Below are 21,715 nucleotides of genomic sequence, written 5' to 3'. Positions count from 1 at the left end.
ATGATAGTGGAAGCAACTCTATTTCATGGATGAGCTGCAGACATCTGGGGAAGCCATGATCAGTGCAGCCAGCCAATGCCACCCTTCTCAATGGATAATGGCGCTGATTAAAGAACACATGATGTGTGGCCTACAATGGGGTTGTACAGTGTGCAGTTAAAGAGGAAGAAGAAAGGCTGCAAACAAGGGCACATCAGCATCAAGGAATTCATAGAGCCTGACCTAAAGAGCCCAAAAGAAGTCAGCTCTTTGCACAAGGACAAGAAGAAAAAAACATTTGTGTGTGTGTGTGTGTGTGTGTGTGTGTGTGTGTATGTACATGTGCACATGTATAAAACAATGTGCCTTTGAGGATGGAGAGATGATGGCTTGGTGGTTAAGAACACTTGCTGCTTTTTCAGAGGATCCAAGTCCAGCTCCCAGCACCATCAAGTGGCTCACAACCACTTTTAATGCCACCTTCATTGGATGTGATTACCTCTTCTGTCTTCTGCAGGCACCTGCACACATGTGGTACACACTATCTCATACACACATGTACATATCGCTAAGAATTAATAAATCTTGGGCTGGGCGTGGTGGTGTGCGCCTTTAATCCTAGCACTCAGAAGGCAGAGGCAGGCAGATCTCTAAGTTAGAGTCTAGCCTGGTCTATAAAGTGAGTTCCAGGACAGTTAGGGTTGTTACACAGAGAAACCCTGTCTCAAAAAACAGACAAACAAAACAAAACAACAACAACAACAAAATTAATAAATCTTTATATTTTAAAAAACTCGGTGTCTTAATGGCAGGGTAAGAAATGGGTGCAAGCACTGCACTTTGTTTAAGCAGCTGTTCTTTCATTTTCCCAATCTGAGGAATAAACTTTTCTATCTCATCATTGCTCCATGGCATATGTAGACAATTTAAAACTGGTTCTTGACTCTGTGAAATCAATGGACTCCTGAAGCTAAAGAGGGCACCTGGAGTCTATTCAATATCACAGTTGTTTCAGAAAAGAATGGCAGGGTCTACCTCAAGCCCTGAAACATGGTCACTCCGACTCTGGAAGAATTACATGTGCTGCACTTTAGACGAGGTCTTTCTAAAACCTTCTGGACTTTACGCTTCTTACACAGGTATTTTGTACCTAAGAACAACAATAAATAACGAATCCAGAAATTGCTATTTCTCTTTTTCTCTTGAGACAGGGTCTCAGAGTATTGGCTAGGCTTGAACCCCTTAGCCTTGTGGGGCATGGGACTGTACGCATGCACCAGCACATTCAGCTTGAGATCGCTTGGGCTGGCAGATCAGATTGTTAGCATCCACAACGAATGGGCCACTTGTTTCCACCAGCGTTTTACAGCGAGGAAGCAGAGGCTCAGGGAAATTCCGTGTCTTGCCAAAGTCCCACATCCATAGCAGCTCCACCTGTTCCAACGACCTTGCTCCTGGCCTGTTCCCAGCCTCCTGGCAGTCACAGGCTCCTTCCAACCTGCCCTCTTCCTCCTTGGCCACCGAAAAACAGTTAGCATGATGTGTAGAACAGGCTAACATCAAATGTTAAGACTGCAGAACCAAACAGCACTCGGGCAGAGTGTGGGTCATAACAGGTGACATCTCTTTCTGTGAAAACCTAGTCCATCCCTAGCCTCATCCGGCAGACAGCCCTATGTGAGGAAAAGGTGGCCAGAGGGCCTGGGAAGGCTTTTGCTGGACATCAAATTAAAGAAAACAGTGCTGTGATAAGGATTAGGGATAATGTTGGCCAATATTCTGTGCATTGTGCCACCAAGCAGCTATGAGTCATCTCAACAGGGGTCCCAGGCCATATGCCGCCTCCTGCACACGGCCATGTGCCCAACCCTGGTAACACACTAACTGCATTCCTGAGAATGGGCAGGTGCCTATCTTTCCCCCCGGCAACCTGGGAAGGTGGTGCCATACTTTGAGCTTTCCTCCTCAGTTTAACACAGGCTACCCAACTCTGCCTACTAGGCCTTGTCTAGTCATTGGATCCCCAGTGGCTGTGCTATCCAGGCTCAGCACAGACTCTCAGCCACACGCCCTGAGTTCAAAACCCACACCAGCTAGGACTAATACCTGGCTTCTAGTAGCCATTTCATCAAGTCTCTGTACTTCCATCCTATGCCAATAGCAATTCCTGCATTAGGGCTAACATAAGGATTGGCGGGCCAGATTGCATACAGTATTCAGAGCAGTGCTTCATATGAGTGCTTCTGTAGGGCTTACAAGTCCATTGTTACTACCTAGTCCTTTTTCAAGGACCCCTAGGATGTTTTTGGTGCCTTAGTCTAGCATGTGTTCCGTCTCAGCTGTTTATGCACCTCCTTCTCAGAGAGAAACAGAGGTTAAAGCGTGCACCAACCCCAGTGTCTGCTACACAGTGGGAGCATATAGGATGCATGGACCATCCTAGCCTTGGAAGCTTACCCCCTTTGCAATTCCCATCACTCCCATCATAGAAGTCTGAGCAGATTACCACCCCACTCCCACTACATGGCTGCACCAAGGGGCCACAGAAGGAACTGGAGGGATGGGGAGGGGAGCTGCTACCAAGACCAGCTTTGCATTTTTCCACATATCCTCATCATTCACAAGCGCAAACCAAGCCTGTGCCAACATCCATGTCTACGCTGAAAACTTTCCAACTTTATTCCTGGGTCCCTGGAGATGTTCTGGACCCTGAACAGCACTCCTGGCCTGGCCTGGCTGCTGCAGTTTCAACCCTGGGATGGCCTCTGCTCACTGAGCTTGAGGTGCGGCACAGGATAAAACCGCAGCCACATGAGGCTTTTAAATGCCTGAGCCAACCATTCCTGTCCTTATTTTAACAAAGCTGCTACAAAACCACCTTTCAGGGCCAAGTTATTTTTCTTACAGATTAATGTACTATAGCAACTTCCGAGCTGGTTGTCCACCTCGGTCAGAGAACACATCAGGCCAGAAGGAAGACTCCTAAGTCCCCAGCCTGGGAGAATCTTCCAGAGCTTGGTCTGAACGATGAGAATCCCAGGGCCGCCCTGGCTGCTTGGGTTTTGTTCCACCATATTGAGAGGCATAGCTCCATCAAAATTCTTCGAGGGAAGGAGGGAGGGAGAGCATAGGACATGAACACTCCCTGTTCTGGCCCACACTTTCTCAAGCATGGCAAAGACTCAAGGGCAGCCTGGAAAGAGCTTGGCAGGACTGGACAAGCGGGCCAGCCAAAGCTTCCAGCTAGTATGGGAACATGGTGCTTCTGGGCACTGAGAGGCATCATAGGCAATCCACCCACGGAAGGGTGCCCAGGTGCCCATCCTCACAGTCCCTTCCCCAGTTGCATTCTTATTTCCCACTTTGGGAGCATAGAATGGCCTCGCAGGAGCCAGCTCAGGGCGAGGCAGATCTGCAGGCAATCATGGGATGGGCCACCTTATGTACGTCACTGTCACATTCCTGACTACCAAGATAATTGTCCTGAGCCCTTTCAGGGACCAGCTTTTGGTGAGAAGTTGCTACATAATCCAATTTCTTTCAAATAGGGAAACTGAGGCACTGGGCTATCTAGCTCAGGGGCCAGATAGTACACACTAAAGGTCTACAGGTTGAGGGGCCCCTGTTGGAAGTCCCAGCCTCGCCAAGAAAGCCACAGACGCCATGTGCATTGAGGGGTCCCACTGTGTGTAAAGAGAACCTGCATCCCATCATCAGACTCTTAAATTGGAGAGGCTGAGCTGAAAGGTATGTTTTTAAAGTCCCACAGCATACCCCCTCTTCTCAAGCTGGGCAGTGGTGACGCACGCCTTTAATGCCAGCACTTGGGAGGCAGAGGGAGATGGATCTCTGCGAGTTTGAGGTCAGTCTGGTCTACAAGAGCTAGTTCCAGGACAGTTAGGGATGTTGCACAGAGAAACCCTGTCTCAAAAAAAAAAAAAAGAAAAAAAGAAAGAGAAAAAAAAGGGAAAAATGCTCCCTCTTCTCAAAGTATCAAAAGGAGGTGTGTTAGCAGAGCCCCTACAGAGCCCAAGACACTGGACTTCAATCACTGTGAGTGCCTCTGAGGGCCTGCTCCTGAGTGATGAGGTCGTCACCATGGTCCCTCTTGTGCTATCAGGTCTCTCTAGGCTTCCAGGATGGGACAACTGGGAAGGCCTAGGTGGGGGACAGAAGGAGCCCTTCATTTCTTCTACCTTACCTACGCTCTCGTGTGCCTGCCCCTTCTGGAGGCTGCTGGGCTTCAGCAAGACTACCTTCAGTGCCCACTCTGTCACTGCTCCAAACTCAAGTCTCAGATTCAGTAATAATCAATTTTTGCCTCACTTCATCCAGAATGATGACAACTGTCACTTCCGAATGCCTACAACGCTCTAGTACTGGGGTAGGAGAGTCTAGAATGCACTCCCTGGATGATGCCATAGAGCTCCCAGCTGCCATCTTGAGCCTGACTACTTGGATGTATTCACACTGGGAGCCCTCTCTTGCAGCCCTAAGGAACCCCGGCACCCTGAACCCTCCCTGGGCCATGTGATCGAGTACAACAAGCACACCCTTGGAACAACTCCTGGTTTCGTGACTAGGGCCACAATTCTGAACGTCACAGTTTCTAGTATAAACAGCAAGGAGCTGCTCTCTCGGGCTGTAAGGACGACACCTGTGTTGCCTATGTCCAGGAGTGGCATAGGCCAACCTTGTTGTTGAGTATCATTGATTCAGCAGCTGACTGTCCATCAAGAAACTGGGCCTTTGCCCCACTTCATTAGTTCATTTATTCATTCATTCATCCATCCACCCAAAGTAAGTATCCAGTGAACTGCTTACACTTCTCTGTTATCCATATAGCTCCTCCAGAGCATTCACACCTATCAAACGGCTCAGGAGCATCTCCAGACACGGCTAGGTTACCATGTCATCAACACTGCCACCGACACTGACCCCACTAACAAGCAAGACCAAGTGAAGAATGTCCATAGAAATCGGAGGGATCACTGGGTATTTGCAAGACTCACATCTGGACCTGTCCCCTATCCTTGTATCTGAATATCATGTGAATACAGCCCCCAAAGACCACAGTCCACAAAACCTAATCTCCCTCTTTCTTCTCCCCTGCTGCTACTCTGGGCTAGCCTGACACTGGAGCTAGGCTAGCCTGACACCAGAACTGGGCTAGCCTGACACCGGAGCTGGACTAGCCTGACACCGGAACAGTGGATGTTGCTGCTTCCTTTGGAAGCAGGGTTAAGCGAGCTAACCTCCTTCTGCAGCCTCATCCTGCCCTACAGACCATTGCTGGGTACAGGACACATGTGCAAGTGCCTGTCCGGGTCCCGAGAGGAAGAGGTGCCACTTTGTTATTTTGCATGTTGATCAAACTTTCAGTGGGTGGGGCCTAGGGTAAATGAAGTACAGGACTCCAGCAAAAGGTTCCCAACATGAACCATGTCCTCCTCCTTCCTGGGAAGAAAGGACCGTGGCAGGAGGCTGATCAGGCAGGTGACCCAAACCATAGAGAGGACAGAGTTAGCACTAGAGTAAGGTTGACTAGGTTAGGCTCTGACTCAGGGACCGCGTCCTAGGCCCAGGTGCAAGAACCCATAGTTTGGCTGCCTAGGGCCAAAAATAAAACACAGTAACCTCCCACAGAGGAGACTGCCCACATCTAAAACCCTTTCAAAGGCTAAGATAATCAAGTTCAAATACAGATTCTGGTGTGGCAGGCCTGGGGTTGAGGCCAAATTCCAAATTTCTACCAAATGGCTGAGCAATGCTAGGTGCTGGAGGGAGAACAGCCTGCCCAGTGTGAGCTGGAAGCTTTCGTGGCCACTTTCAGGCATTTACAAGAGTTGGCTATGATCTTAATCTAGTCTAGGATTCATCCTCTTCCAGAGGGCCTACCAGAACCCTCCATCTCCCCAGATTTCCCTCTACTCTCACCTAGGGATTATGTAGAAACCAGAATTACCGGGGCCAAGTCTGCTGTAAAGACCTTGAATTCACCTCCTCCTACCTTAGTCTCCTGAGCTAAGTGTTGAACACCTCTGGGGCCCAGCACATCTTCCAGTAAACAGCTCCCAGGAACATCATGAGGCTAAAATGAGCTGATGGGTTGTGGGGAGCAGCGTCAAACCCAAACAGAGGCTGCAATGGTCTCCAGGTGCAGCTTCAGTCCTAGGTCCACACAGATCTGGGCACTAAGAATCCCATGTGGCTTACATCTTACTTGCCTAAGAAACCACCTCTTCACTTTGGAAAGGGCACAACTTGAATACATGGAGCCTCCCTACGGAATGGACTCCTAGAGTTGCCCAATGCCAGCAAATCAAACAGAGGCTTGCCCAGAGCCTTCGCTCCCTTCCTGGAAGCCTGTGACATGGCTCGGGGCTCCACCTGCTCTTCGGGGCCATGACCCACTCTTTCAACATCCACGTTTCTCAGGGCTCCAAAAATGACCCCATGACATCCAAGAACATTTGTCTGGTCTTGCCAGGTTCCTCTCATGTGCTGGGTGCCCAACATCCCTGGAGGGTAGTGCTGATTAGTGAGGAGGCTCAGTGGGGAAAAGGTATCTGGCATAAAACCTGGTGAGCGGAGTTTGATCCTGGAAAGCCATAGGGTGGAATAAGAGAACAGACGCCTACAGTTCCCAAGGTCAGCAGAAGAACGTCAGGCAAATCGAGGCTGGAGGAAGAGCTGGCCTCTCCTGACTGTGTCCTGTGCTGGTCCACCACCAGCACAGTCTGCTCTTCTCTCCACAGCTGCTTCAGCAAGCGCCTCTTCCAGAGTATTCCTCTCCGTGCCCTCTCTTCAGGCCTGGCCAGCTGTGGAGCCTTCAGACTGTAGGCTGCCACGTCTCCGGAAGGGCTGGAGAGAGCAGCTTCCTGCAGTTGCTTCTCTGAGATACTGGTTCTTCCAAAACCTAGTTACACATACTTTTAGTGACTTCCTTGCACCAAATGGGTGGTTTGTCTTAGCCAGGCTCTGGTTGATCCAAGAGGCATGCCACACTCCTCTACACAGAACTGGCAAGGGCAGCTGCCTCGTCACCTGCTCCATGAATGGCAGATGCATGGTGTGGCCTTGCACAGTGTCGGGGTGGGACTGGGGGTCTGATGACCTTTAGAGATGATGCCAGTTTACTGTTTACGAAGGAAGCCTCTCTTCTGGGAGTTGTTTTATATGGTAGGGCCGAGCATTTCTTTTGTTTTCTAAAAGAATTTTTTAAAAAGTCACCCTTTCCTACACCCAAGAGGACTATCTGAGAGTTCTAGTCTGTCAAGGGGGACACTATAGAGGCTGTGGCCATAAAGAGCAATTAGCTCACACTCAACAAGACAGCTGAGGGAACCTGTGGAGAGGGAACAGCAGCGGAGAGCTGGTTGTCTATGCGGCATTCATTTCCCTCAGTTCTCCACTGAGGCTGGAGGCTGCACAGAAGAGGACTAATCCAGATGGCTGAAACCACAGAATGTTCTAGATGAACAGGGAGAGGCTGCTGAGGCAGTGCTTGGGGTGGCAGAGGACCATATCCCAAAAGACACACCACCACCCGAGCCTGCACAAAACAACAGTCTGCGGGTCTCAGGAATGGCACAGCCACGCTCAGCTCTGGGCCAGACTTGGCCATCAATCTCATGTCTGTCTCAAGGATCTTCTTTCGCTGGTCCTTGCTGAGGCTCTCCCAGCCCTACTGGCACCAGGCTACTCAGGGCCTGGTGATCCTTTAGAGAAAGCATTGTTCTGATGTCCTTGATGAGGGATCAGGAGCTAGATGAAAAGGCCAAACTCCTTCCTGAGTCTGTCAAATATTCTTTTCCCTGAATCCTGAAGCCCACTGAGGTTTACTCAGGTTTATATAGAGACTTGAAGGCCACCATAGACCTCCCCATTCCCCCGCCCCAGGAGATGCTACCCCAGCTGTTGTAAATTGACTAGACATGGCACAGCTGAGATGAGATCCAGCATGACAAGCATTCAAAACCATGGAAGAACCCTTCCATGGCCCTATGCCAGCCCAGCTCTCCTCCAGTCCTGAGCTTAGAGCTCGGACTAGCATGAGTCTATAATGGACAAAAACAACACTCTTTAACAGAAGGACTGAGGCTCCAGAGGGCAGCCTGGCTGATAAATCCCTGGTACGCAATGACTGCAGGGAGGTGGCTCTACAGATGCTTGGTGAACCATCAGGCTTCATTTGTATTAAGAACAAGCAAGAAGAAACATGTGGGCTGGGGAGATGGCCCAGAGGGTAGAAACACTTGTCATGCAAGCACAAGGACCAAAAACAATCAATGTGATAGACAGATGTGTAGTGTGAGTTTCTGCATGCCCAGTGCTCTTGCAAGAAGATGGGAGATAGGACAGGAAACTGTCTAGGAGCTCACAGGCCAGAGGGCCTGGCATACACAGTGGAAAGACAACAGTGATCTGGTCTCAAACAAGGTCGGAGGCAAGGACCAACACCTGCTGAGGTTGTCTTTTGACCACTACGTGCCTGCATTCACATACCACTGTATACACACAAGGAAAGAAGAGATAGTCAAAGTTAGTGTGCAAATTGGATCACAAGGACTTATTATCAGGAAACTCTAAACAGAATATTCTAACCAAAGTTATGAATATTGGGTGAAAATTAGGGTGGCTGATTCTGCCAAGTACAGGCTACAGCTGAGAAGTTGGAGGCCAAGAACAATAACTGCACTTTGGTGGGTCCTGTAGTCCCCACTTGAGCTTGATTCCTTAACACAATCAGCATGTTCACTGCCCACCTGTTCTAGTCCGCAATCAAGCTTGCCAACAGCACCTTGACTGCCCCCTGACTTCCCCAGGCTCCTCAGTTCATCATAGTCTAGAGGCATTTTCAGGGTTTCTGTTGCCCCAGGATTTCAAACCCTTGAATACTTTCACCCTGTGTGCAGAATAAAAGTCAAACGTCTTGTATGTATGTGGGTATGCAAGCATGTGTGCATGTATGTGGAAGCCAGAGGTGTCATTTCTCAAGAGCCATCTACTTTGTGTGTGTGTGTGTGTGTGTGTGTGTGTGTGTGTGAGAGAGAGAGAGAGAGAGAGAGAGAGAGAGAGAGAGAGAGACCTTCTCAACATAGCCCTGGCTGTCCTAAAACTCACCAAGTAGATCAGGCTGGCCTCAAACTGAGAGATCCAAGTTCGAATCTGCCCCCTGAGTGCTGGGATTAAAGGTGTATGCCACCACTCCCAGATCATCTACTCTGTTTTTTGAGACTGAGGCTCACTGCATTTGCCAGTGGGACCAGGATCTGCCTGTCCCCACCTCCCTAGTACTACCCTACCTCCTAGACAGGGATACTAAGGTATGGAATGGTGGCATATATTGCCCAGAATGAAGACCTGGCTGCCCCAGAAAAAGGGCTCCAGCAGGAAACAGGTCCTACCTACCTCCTGCCTCTGTAGCCTCAGTGCTTCAGCTCATATAGTAAACTAGTCATGTGACAGTAACAACAGCTCACAGGTCTTTTCTGTGGCCTCCTCTGGCCAGCCTGGAGCTGCCCTGGGGAGTGCTGAGCCCTCAGCAGGAAAGGCTGTTTTCCTTCTGCCCACAGACTGTGGCCCCTAGAAGAAGGGGCTCACAGGACTCTGTGCCAGCACCATGCAAGCCTGGTGAGCCAAAGGTGCTCCGGGTTTGATCAGGAAGCTCCAGGAGCTCACATCTGGCGAACTGTCCCAGGGAAGAAGAGGCACCCATTCCCAAGAGTCCTGGAGCCCCCAGAGCACCACTGCCTCTCAAGCGAGGCATGGAAAATCACCAAGTGGCATGTGAAGCTGCCTCCCTGGCATAGTCCCAGGAGAACTCCTATTTTTTTTTCTCTTCCCCAGGAGATCAAAGCTATTATGTCAACATTTGGGCCCTGATCTGAGTGACTGAGAGTAGACCGCTTATGCAACCTAAAGACTGAGCCTGGGAACAAGGAGGAATTCAAGTGTCTGAGGAGGCTTTTCCTGAAACACGGACTTCCTCCTCCAAGGTGCTACGGTACTGTGGACACACACCTATCTCTGAGAGAAAAGAAAGCCATGAGACAGGTATTCCAAACACAGTCCGTTCCACAGTTGGCAGGGCTTGGCCTACCAGCAACACATACCCAGCAGGCTGACCAGAGTTGCAAAGTAGCTCTACCAGGGGAGCTGATCCATGGGCACAGGAGAAAAGTGCAGGCTCCTCAGCTGCAGCAGCTTCTTTCTGGAATTTCTTTTTCTTGAAATTTGCATATATTCATGTGTATTAGAAATACATGTATGTTTAAAAATGCACACAGCTGTGTGTTTGCAGGCCAGAGGAAGGCACTGAGTGCCCTCTGTGACTTTCCGTTTCATTTTTATTTCTTTTTTGACTGATTGGTTTACATGTATGAGTGTTTTGCTTACATGAATGTCTGGGTACCACATGCACACCTGGTGCCCACGGAGGTCAGAAGAGGGCATGGGATCCCTTGGAACTTTAGTCATAGACAACTGTGAGCCGCCGTGTGGGTGCTGGGAATCAAACCCAGGTCCTCTACAAGAACAAGTGTTCTTAACCACTGGGCCATCTCTCCAGGCCTCCACCTCCTATTTTTCAGCTAGGCTGGCAGTCTCTGCCCCTCCCCCACCCAGCTGGAGTTACAGGTGTGCACAAGACCGCACTCTGTTCTTTCCATGGGTGCTGTGATCTGTAAGCATGCACTCTTAACCACTAAGCCATTTCACGGTCCCTCGGCTCTCTTTCCTATAAAACTGTGTTGTTGAAAACTACATGCTGGATCCACAAGTACGTGACCTCTCTCTGCTCTCCTGAGAAAAAGCAATTGCTAATTCCATTTCACAGACATATAGGGTCCAGTGGATGCCAAGGGTGCACAGCTCAGACCAGCAACGGCAGGGTGGGCTTTGTCTTCACTTTGATTCGGCACTTCCTTCATTTCAAACAACCCAGAGCTCCACCCCAGCCTGCACTTCGTGCTGCAGATGTTCCAACCCTAAATTCCTCTCCCTACCATCAGTACAGCTTCCCATCTAAGCAGCAAGGCCAATGGGGACCAAGGAGTAGGCAAGCCACAGGTGAGGCAGAGGACACTGAAAGAGTAGACAAGGGAAGGCCACAAAGACTTAGGCCAGCCAGGCCTACAGCCAGGGATCTGGCCGAGCAAATGACAGGCTGACCCACAACTGCCAAGACTGCCTGAATAAGAAGTCACACATCCGGCAGCACGAAGAGCCACTCCACATGCTGACTAGAAGAGCCTGCCCCTGTTAACGGCAGCTCTACCGGTACACAAAGCAGAGAGGAGGCTGGCTGGAGGGAGCATCATCCAAGGGTGACTCTGCCCAGCCAAGAGCCAGGAGTCATCACTGAGCATCTGTTACAACCCCCGCTGTCTGCAGCAGCAGCTCCTCAGGCGGCACAGTCCTGTGGGCCCCACTCCACCAGGCCCTCTGAACTCATGGGCAGGACCCCAGCTCCCCTAACATATGCCAGCATGCTTGTTTCTAACTCGTGCTCTTTCCTGCCCCACAGCACCCCAGCCAGCTTTCAGGAGTTTCTCAACATCTGCTAACACAACAGTTGCTGCCTGTTCTGGGGCCTCCTCGGGGAGCTTGAGGATGCAGCGTGTGGGCAGCTGCAATCAATCAAACCTCTGTTTCGGCATCCTGAGCCCTCCCTGTGAATGTCTTGCTTCTGTTTGAAGCTCTGTTGAAATATATAATTTGTTTTCTCTTTCAAACTGACCAGCCTGGAGGGAAAAACACAGCACCCAGGGGCATAGCATTCATGAGCAATCTTATTAATTGTTGCTTTTCTGAAGTCTTTGCTCACACACATGATCCACGTCTAAAATGGTTGTGCGTAACTCAGTACTTGCTGGGAGACAGGCAATGTCTGGTGCTCAGGCCGGGTTTCAAATGAAGCAGTAACTATCAATGCCAGGGAAAGTCCTGCTGCTAAGCAGTTCTCATGCTCAGCTCAGTCCTGCACTCAGTTGCTATACACTGGCACTATGGAAACAGGAGGCTCAGCTGCACGGAACACCACAGGCAACAGGAACCTTAGAGCACTTGAGGAGGAAAGCATGGGAGATCCAGAGGACCAGATCCAGATAGGACTGGACCACATGGACTCCCATGCGGCCTTTGAATGGCTCACATCACAGAGAAGCTCACATCACAGAGTAGAGACCAAAACTAAAAGTACAGGGAAGGTGTCCAGAGTACTCCTTCCTACGATCAGCCCCTCCCAGATTCAGATGGCGGCGTCACCTGCGGTCTCATCTGGCATCCCTGGCCACAATCCTAACACTGGGATTTTAAGAAGATGTGAGCAAAGACAATCGGAAAGCTTTTTTTTTTTTTTTTTTTTTTTTTTTTTGCTGTATTTCACCTTCACTGCTGAGAGGGACAAGGGCCATTGCTGCTGCTAAGACAGCTGTGCCCCAGGGATGTGTCAGGAGATGGAGTGGCTGTGGGCTCCAAGGATATTCAGCCTCAGTTTCAAGAGTGCTTGCCGGGCATGGGGAGAGAATGCTCACATATGGCCAACTTCCAGGGGAGGCGGATGAATCCTATTCTGTCACCATTTCATCACCCTCGGCTCGCAACAGGGAGTTGAACAGGCACACTGATGGCCAGCAACAGCCTCCTTGCCGTTTACAAGAGAAAAGAATGGAGTAAGAGGATGAACACACACGGGACGGAAAATGGCTAAGACAGAAAGCGGCACTAGGACAGGAGGCAGAAAACCAGTATCTATAATAGAAGACAGACTGCACCTCTGGGAACACTCAGCACGTGTGTATCTATCTGCCCTTGCTGTTGCTCACACTTCTTCCCTGGCCCTGCCAAGCGCAATAGTGAACTGTGCATGTCAGCACTCTTTGTGTGTGAGACAGTACGCTGGGTAACACGGCTGTTGTGTGCACGCACATATGGCTAGAGACACAAATCTCTAGATCATACAAAAACACACGGAAGGACACAGAGACACAGGCACACGCATTCGTGAACACTATAAGATACATTGTGTTGGTAGACCCGCAGTTGCTGTCTGAGCTCACTGAAAAGCTACCTGGGAAATGTGGTTACCCCCCACCCACTTCAGAGAGTGTATCTCAACGTGTGTTCTACAGGATAGCCTGTGGGTGGACGGTCTCCCTGGCCCCAACTCAGTGTCAGGGAAAAGAAGAGGAAAATGATACAAAAGTAAAAACATTATGTCCTTTAGAACAGTCAGAAGGTGAACCATGAACTGAGGATGTAGCTCAGAGCAAGAGCGCTTGCCAAGCATGCACAAAGACCCGGGTTTGATTCCCAGCAACACGGTTTTGGGGGGTGGGGGGAGAGGAAGGTAAACCATTTCCAAAAGGGGTTACCATCCCTCATCCCATGATACAAAGGTGCCTGCATTGGGAATGGGAAGTTGGAAGCTCATGCAGAGAGATCAGAAACTCCAGCTAGCTGCCTCCCTCCCTGACTGATGTTTTGCTATCCGCTGCTTCTGTCTATCTGCTACTAGCTATTTATCCTTTGACTCTGATCTGCTATGTACTATTAAATTCACTCATTTAAAACCAAAAACATGGCTATCCTAGAGCATTCTCCAGATTACACAGAACACACACACATATTATATACAAACTGATTATTTGCCTAACTCCCCCCACAGCCCTGTGTTGGTTGTGGACCTGCTTACATAGTAATGTTAAGCAAACTGCCAAGGGCTCTAGCATGTCTTAACCCTTTTTCTGGAGGCCTTTTGATTTGTCAATGCCCCTCCTACATATGGATACATAAGTAACTACTCTATCCAGAAAGGGTCTGCAGGTCTAGGAACCAGCAAAATCTCAGTCCTCTCAGGAGATGTAACACTGACTTCTACCAGAGAGTATGCCCATGGCACATGCTCCTGCGAAATCCAGGGCAAGGAAGACTGGGCCTCAGAGCATCCACCTCAGGGCTCTCTGCCCTCTCCTGCTGTCTGACTCTCAGAGCTCATCCTGACCCGGTTTCTTTTCTCCTGGCAGATTAGAGAGCACTGACTCCCAGCAGCTGCATAAAGGCCATAGGAAGCCCCACAAGCCCACACCCTCAGGGTCTACTCTGGGCCCCAAGGGGCCCCTGGAGGGACTTGGTTTATTAGAACACCAGCTGCTCCAAAGGTCTAACCAAAAAGACACTTTGTACCTTTATCTAAAGTGTTCAGACACCTGGTCCCAGACACCACATGCCTTTAAAGATGTTCCTTTAAAGGAACACACAAGTAGAGCGAATATACCAACCAAGATCAAAGACCTATGAAGCAAGCTGGGAGGCAGCTCAGGAAAGAGAGGGCTGCACCAATCCTGGGGCCACGCCTGTCCTACAGAAACATAAAATCACCTAACGTTCTTCCTCCACCCACCCGCAGACTTTGCACTCTTCTCAGCTGAAAACGTCCAGGGAAACCACAGCGTGAAGGCTACCATTCCACCTCAACCATCCACTGGCCACGTGTGTGGGTCTCTCCACCAACCATGGGCCTGCCTGTTTGGAACCCAGGCTCAGGACCCTACAATGTCCTGGCTGAGTCCAGGACTCCTTTTAAAGATCTGTTGGAGTGTTTTGCCTGTATGTATGTATGTAGGTATGCATGTCACATGCATACCTGGTACCCCTGGAGGCTAGAGAGGACATCAGTTCGGGCAGTTCTGAGTATGTGGGTACAAGAGGAAAACCTGTGTCCTCTGCAAGAACGGCAAATGCACTTAACCACTGAGCCATCTCTCCGGGCCCTAATCCGGAACTCTTTACAAACACAGGAGGATGATCTCAGGCCTGATTATCAGGCCCCTTGGCAAGTAAGGGCCACCTCCTGAGACCATATACTACTGCATGGGAGCCAAAGCAGGCAGAACCACAGAGCCCCATGGAAAGACGGCTGGCCAGAGAGAGAGGCTTGGTGGAACTCTATCCTCAGGGCCTGACCTCTGGCAATAGAGGGTGCACATTCTTCCCAAGGGATCTCTCCTTTCCCTGTGCCTTGTCCCACCACTGGGACACTCATGGCCAAGGAGCCACCCAAGGTGGACCGGCTGAACCAGGGTGGCCTTCTTAGGCTCCAGTGAACCTTCCTGGATATTAAAGGCCTGCCTAGAACTGATGAGGCAATCCATACACACGGGCACAGCCCCACCAAGCAATATATTTTTAAACAGTTTCTACACACATGAGACCAGAAAATGTCTTCAGTGATGCAGCTTGTGGACAGTGAAATCTAGTAGCCCGTGTAAGCTGGTTTTATTACCTCACTAGCTATTCACCAATACAACTTGGCCTAGCAAAGTTAACTGAGGCTGTGTGAGTACCCAGAACCCAGGGCTCTGTTTCCTGCAGAAGTCCCTGAGTGCTGTCCCTTTAACCTACTTCAGTCTATCTGGAGATGGAAACTTCCTCTCAGTAACCAACACACATATTCAGTTACTGTCCAGTGAGTAAGCCAGGAAGATCTGCCAGGAGGAAGGGCCTCTGTTGGAACCAAGATGGAAGTCATGGAAGCTGGACATGGGAGGAGCCAGGAGCTCTGTCCCAAGTCAATCCATAGGCACAGGAGTGGCACAAGCATATCACTAACTTGTCCCCAGTTGTCCTGTGCGGGGCCTGGGCTAATCTGGAAAGGCTCAAAACTGTGAACTTTTTGAACTTTTGAGGCCACTGTACCTTGTCTTCAGTGGGGAACTGACAGGCTTGGAGAATGAAAGAAACAGAAAGTGACTCTATGAATAGAAACCATGTCTTTCTTGAAAGTAGGCGGTTCCACGGGGCAGGGACCAGTGTGGAGAACCTAAGACTGCTTACTGCCTACACCTGTCTGGTGCAGAACAGTCACCATGAGCCTGCCTGCCCTGGATTTGCCCATGGTCTGAAGAATGTGGCCAACCCTGCTGAGCCCACTCCCCCACTAGCAAATAGATCGTCGTTTTCCTCAAACCAAGCAGTAACCAATGTTTTTATACAGAACACCAAAAGTGAATACATCACAGCACTGAGCAAGAGGCCTCCTGGATGGGCACGGAGCCGACAGGACCATGTTTTGACCACCACAGTCATCCATCCTAGAGTTAACGGTCACAAGGACCAATGTCACACCATAGGTGTCACCGTCTTCATCATATCCCAAGACATCGAGAGTAAGAACCAATCAATGCAGGCAGCCCTTACTTAGCCTCTGACCCTGTCCTGATGGTGGTGTCTAACACCAAGACCATCTCATTCAGATCGATACCCAGGAGAAGTGCTGGCAAGACAAAGAGGACAAAGACAGGGGAACAGGAGCACATGGGAGAGGCTCCTCCTGTACCAAGGACAGCTGCAGAGGTGGCACAGAGGGTACTGATGGCAATTTCTAGGTAGTCTAAAGATTTGACAGTTTAATCAAAGGGACTGATCCCTTCCTATCTTTCCTAAAGTCATTAACTCATGGCCCTGATCTAGGAATCAGCATAATCTGGGTGATACTGAACACTGGTGTGTGGGCTCCAGGACAAGAGGTACCAGCAAAGGGCCAGAAGAGGATTAATTAGTGTTTGGTCACACTGGACTCCCAGCCAATGGCTGCCTCTCACCATCTGTCTGCTCCTGTTCCACTGGCGATGAGTTTTAACAAGATAAGAACACGCCTCATTTTAAGTGGAGAGAACCAGATACTTAAGAAAAAGAACTTGAAAAAGATTTTTTTTTTTTTTTGGATAGTACTTTCAAAACAAGGAAACTGAGTCCCAAACATTTCTAAAAGTATCACTGTGCACTTAACTGGCTGGACCAGGACTAGAAGTCCCAGAGAACAGCGAGTTGCTTCTGGAGACTCTTCTAGGCCAGTGGGACACTTACCTGTGCCATTTTGGCAAGGTCTAGAGAAGGCCTTTGCTCCTGCACTTCGTCAGGACGCCGCCGTTTCACACCGATCTTCTTGTCGTTAAGGACGCACGGCTGGGAGCGGCTGCGGGCAAGTCCACTGGAGCGTCTTGCCAGCTCTGGCGTTGAGGCAGGTGTGCTGTTGGCTGAGGGGGGACAGTATTCTGGGAAGGAGAACTGCTCGTGTGAGCAAGAGAGGGACCACTGCAGGTCCAGCCGGACCCCTCCCACAGGGTGTGGGTCGGGGCTCCAGGTATCGCCCACCTGTCCACAGGGAGCTGAACCTGGTGCTCCTTGGCAGGGCTGTCCCCCAAAGGGCTGGTGTAGGCTTGACTGGTGGCACGGTGAGGAGAGCCCATTGGCCCGAGCAGGGAGGCTGAAGCTGGAGCTCCGCTGCATGGGGCTGACACCGTTGGAGTAGCGCTGGACGCTGCCCCCACTGTAGCAGCGTCTCTTTTCCACAGGAGTCCAGACTTTGGACCCCAAGGGCCGCCATGACGTCCGGCAGCTGGACATCTCATCAGAGAAGGATAGTGACCGGCACTGGCGTTTGCTGGGGGGAGCTGAGGGGTTCCCGTTGTGGTCACTGATGCTGAGGTCTTTGATTAAGCTGGTCACTGCACAGGCAGTCACCGCCTCCTGGTGCCAGAGGGAGCCATCCTGACACTTTTCAGGCAGACACTCCCAGATGCTGGCGCTTGGCTGGTCAATCTGAAGAGGGCATTTTCTGTCCAGGTCTCGCCATCTGTCATTTTCTGGTGCATAAATACAAAGAGAAAACAGGATCTGAGAGGCCTTCCCAACACCCTATGTTCCTCTACCAAAAGCCTGTTTGCTATGTAGTACTTTGGCACCAGAAAGGCCCTCATAAAAATCAGTGAGTTCAACCTTACTTTACAGACAGAAACTGAGGCCCAGAGGAATGAGGCCCAACATGCTGAATTGGAAGCAGAACATGTCCTTGGGTCCAGACTCATTCCTGGGGTTCCTGATCCAACTTTCCTCCCGACATCCCAGGATAGTGGCTTGTCCTGAGTCCTGCCCTGGTCGGGGGCAGAGTCAGGGGAGCAGTGTAAGTCAGCATATGGTGGAAGACCACAACCAACACTGAATCTTGGCCACTTCAGAGGGTCAAGGTCAAGGTGGGGCTGGGATACCGATAATTTAGCTCATCTGAATTCCATCATTAAAATGTCTGCTCATAAAAGATACAGAATTTTTTACTGACGCCTTCCACCAAAATATCCAACAATATCAGCATTGACACCAGGGGCCAACCACAGAAACTTTCTTCATAGTCATTTCATTTCTTGCTGAACCTGAGATATATGAAGCATTTGAAATGAACAAGAGTAACACTTAGAGCTGGGCGGCGGTGGCACACTCACTTGGGAGGCAGAGGCAGGAGGATCTCTGTGAGTTCAAAGCCAGCCTGGTTTACAGAGCAAATTCTAAGGACAGCCAGGGCTACACAGAGAAACCCTGTCTCAAAACAACCAAAACAAACCAAACAATAAAAAATTAAAAAAAAAAAAACAAATAAAAAGGCCATTCAACTCTGTTCCAACACATGAATCCATGGGCTGGTCCAACTGTGGTATGCTGCTCAATCTTAACTTGAACTACAATTTCAGTAAAATCATAAGAATAAATTAATGTTTCTCTCCTATAGAATCAGGAGCTATGCTGGGAATTTTAGGAGACGCAAAGATCAATCTGGCAAAGTTCCTGTCCTCAGATTTACAATACAAAAAAAGCAAAGATCAGAAACACGTGCTGTCGGGAGTTACCTGTCTAACTCTGAAAATCTGTGTATGAGCACTATTGGCAAATATGACAGCTTGAGTCAGGCAGTAGTCAGTGGAACGAGAAACACTAGACAGTGCTGGAAATGGCACGCAGTAGGCATCTACATGTCCCCACTGACACCCACAGCCAGGCAAATCACTCACTGAGCGTCCTTTTTTGGAACATGACATCCACACAGCATCCTGTATGAAGGATCACCCTGGCCCAGGACAGGCAATACAGCTCTATGACACAATGAAAACTCAGGCCAATCTGACACTGGCCCTGCCTCAAGAGGCTTATGGAAAATGTACTATGTTTCAAAAGACTGCTCTATCCTAGGTGATGCACACTTCAGGTAGCAAGGACTGTGAAATGAGCTCCCTCCCCAGCATCACTCTGTTACCTCTTCCAGGCAGGATGCTACCCTATACTCTAGGGCCTTGAGCCTGTGGCAAACCTCCTGCCTCAGCTTCCCAAGTGATGGAATTAGATAGGAGACACCATGACCACACCTGGCTTACAGGGGTCACTTCTCTCAAAGGTCACTGAGAAACACCTGGACTGAACGTCACCCAAACGTCACCTAATCACCAGGTGAAGGGATAAACAATTCAGCCCAAAAGGGTGTGTCCCAGAGCCAACGGAAGGCAAACCAAGGCCAGACATAAAGTTCCTTCTTCCCAGACTCTCAGGACTCTGCTAAGCCATGAGACAGGTGGCCTGAGGGGACTGCAGCCTGGGCAAAGGACACAGGACTACCCAGGGCTATAAACAACAAGAGCCTCAGGAGCTAGAGAGACAGAGAAAAGACTACTGGAAGTTTAGCTGGACAGCTGGGAACAGCAGGACTGAACATCCAAAGACCTCAACTCAGAATCTTCCCCACCCTGACGAAGGCAGCTCTGATACCTATTCTTCTTGGTGAATTTGATAAATTACTTTCAAATATAAACGTTATCCCCCAAAAAAGGCTTTTTGCAAGCTGCTTATATTGTTCAAGTATGCTTTCATTACCCGTGGAAAACATTCCCTTCCAGTATTCCACTCCTTTTGAGTGTTCTCCGTTTCCCCAAGTGTGATGTGTGTATTTATATGTGGTGTGCGTATGGGTGTGTGTGTATGTGGTGTGTGTTTCTGCATACTGTGTGTATGTGAGCGTGGTGTGTATGCATGTATGTTTGGGTGGTGTATATGTGGTGGGTATAAACATGTCCGTATGGTATGTTTGTATGGTGTTTATTTGTGTGATGTGTTGTGTTTGCATGGGGTGTGTGTTTGTGCACTTTGTGGGTAGTATGTGTACATGTGTGCATGTGTACATGCATGTGTGTGTGTAAACCAGAGTAGAACAACCTCAGGTATTAGTCCTCCCATCTTGTTTGAGACAGCATCTCTCTTGCCCACTGATGTGTATGTCAGACTAGCTAGTCAGTGACCTTCCAGAGTCTCCTGCGAGGGGCCACTGAGACTACCAACATGAGCTCCTCAAGGTCTTGGACTTGAACTTAGGTCATCTGCTTGCATAGTGCACGCTTCACCCACTGGCCCATCTCCCCTGCTCAATGTTTACCATTCTTTGAAAACAGTTTTATCTTGACATTAGTTCCGTGAACAAAAATAATGAATTCAAAACAGAGGAAATATAAACTAACCTTGGCATGGTAAATATAAATCCAGCTTAATTCCAAGAAGTTGAGACAGGAGGATCACTTTGAATGCAAGGTTAGCCTGAGCTACAGAACGAGAAGAAATACAAACTGACACGGACTGATTCATGGCTGTCTATTATGGAAAGAGAAAAGCAATCCTAAGAAAATGTGAAAATCAAATAAAAATGGTTAACAAATTGGTAAGTAAATTAAAATGTCCTACAACAGGTGGCCGGTTAAACAGACTACAAGATAATAACATACAGCATGTAACAGTGCAGTTAAAGGCGTGGGGAAAGGCCAGTGATATTGCTAAAGAAGTTTCGTATAAAGCCCTATGATTCCTATTTAGTAAAATTCAGAGTGTGCTACACATGCACTAAAAACAAACAGACCAAAATGTTAATGGCTGCTCCTCAGGTGGCTGGCTAATTTATGCTTTTTTTAGCTTTGTTTTCCTTGTCTGCACACTTCCTAGGAGAAGCTGGACTAACAAGCTTGTGAGAACTGCGGCTGCTATGCCCACAGAGCTGGGCTCTGCCTTAGCTCTGGAAGGGAGCCTCTCTAGAACCAGGGCCCAAACCTCATCTTCCTCTAGGTTCTCTCCTCCGGGTTTTCAGGAAGTTGCTGGAACCAACTTCCCTTTGAGGCCAAGACGCTGAAAACACCACAAGGCTCAGGAGTGTGGTAGAGGCTGAGGAACAAACCAGTGGGCCTATCCACAGAACACCGAAAGACCAAGATGGCACCACAGCTGGTGCTTGGGAGCCCGGGACACAAAACAGAATGTGCCTTGGTCAAACACAGAGAAAGAGAAGCCATCAGTTTAGAAGAGGCTGGTCCCATCTACGGAGGGATTTCACTTGCTTTTCATTCTGCTGGACTACCACCTCTGAGGTACAGCCCAGGGAGGCTCTTTGGGGTTCTTCCCAGAGTGTAGGGCACAGCAGACCTGGCAGAGAGTGGGAGGACAGGAAGAAGGAGAGGGTACAAAATGAGGCGGTGGGTGTTTACTTGCGGTTTCTTGTCACTGTCCTTAACACAAGCAGGTTCCATCTGGCTATGCCAGAAACCCACGACCTACCGAGCCATGGACTGGCTACATAGGAAACAGGCAGGCAGCTAGGTAGGGTCGAGCGAAAGCTATTTTGAACAAGGAAAGAAAGCATTGCTAGCGGGTATCAATAGCAGCATGTGGTGTGACCACTTGTCCTGCCCGCAGCACAGATTCTAGCGGTTCCTAGCTTTATCACTTTGAAAAGTACAATACAAAAAAGTAAAAACAACCAAAGCTATGTTTAGCTCTCATGTTTCCACCCTTCACTCAGGATCCAGAAAGCAATCTGTTGGGTCAGGTCACCAGACAAAAGAACAGGAATAGAAGCTGATTTTTTATGGCA

At 49.4% G+C, this 21,715-nt stretch overlaps 1 protein-coding gene across 1 annotated transcript in view; it reads right to left on the bottom strand.

Moving 5' to 3' along the window:
• Fam53b (family with sequence similarity 53 member B) overlaps nt 1-21,715 on the bottom strand; it is a 64,419-nt gene that overhangs the window by 27,668 nt on the left and 15,036 nt on the right. The window contains exon 3 of the mRNA XM_041666444.1: nt 16,852-17,630. Within this exon, the coding sequence (XP_041522378.1) occupies nt 16,852-17,630 (779 nt within the window). The remainder of the gene's footprint in view (nt 1-16,851; nt 17,631-21,715) is intronic.

The sequence above is a fragment of the Microtus oregoni genome, unplaced genomic scaffold, assembly GCF_018167655.1.
Source record: "Microtus oregoni isolate MIOR12 unplaced genomic scaffold, Mior012 000016F_ref0000370, whole genome shotgun sequence".
NCBI classification, from domain to species: domain Eukaryota; kingdom Metazoa; phylum Chordata; class Mammalia; order Rodentia; family Cricetidae; genus Microtus; species Microtus oregoni.
This window is presented reverse-complemented; position numbering and strand designations above follow the sequence as displayed.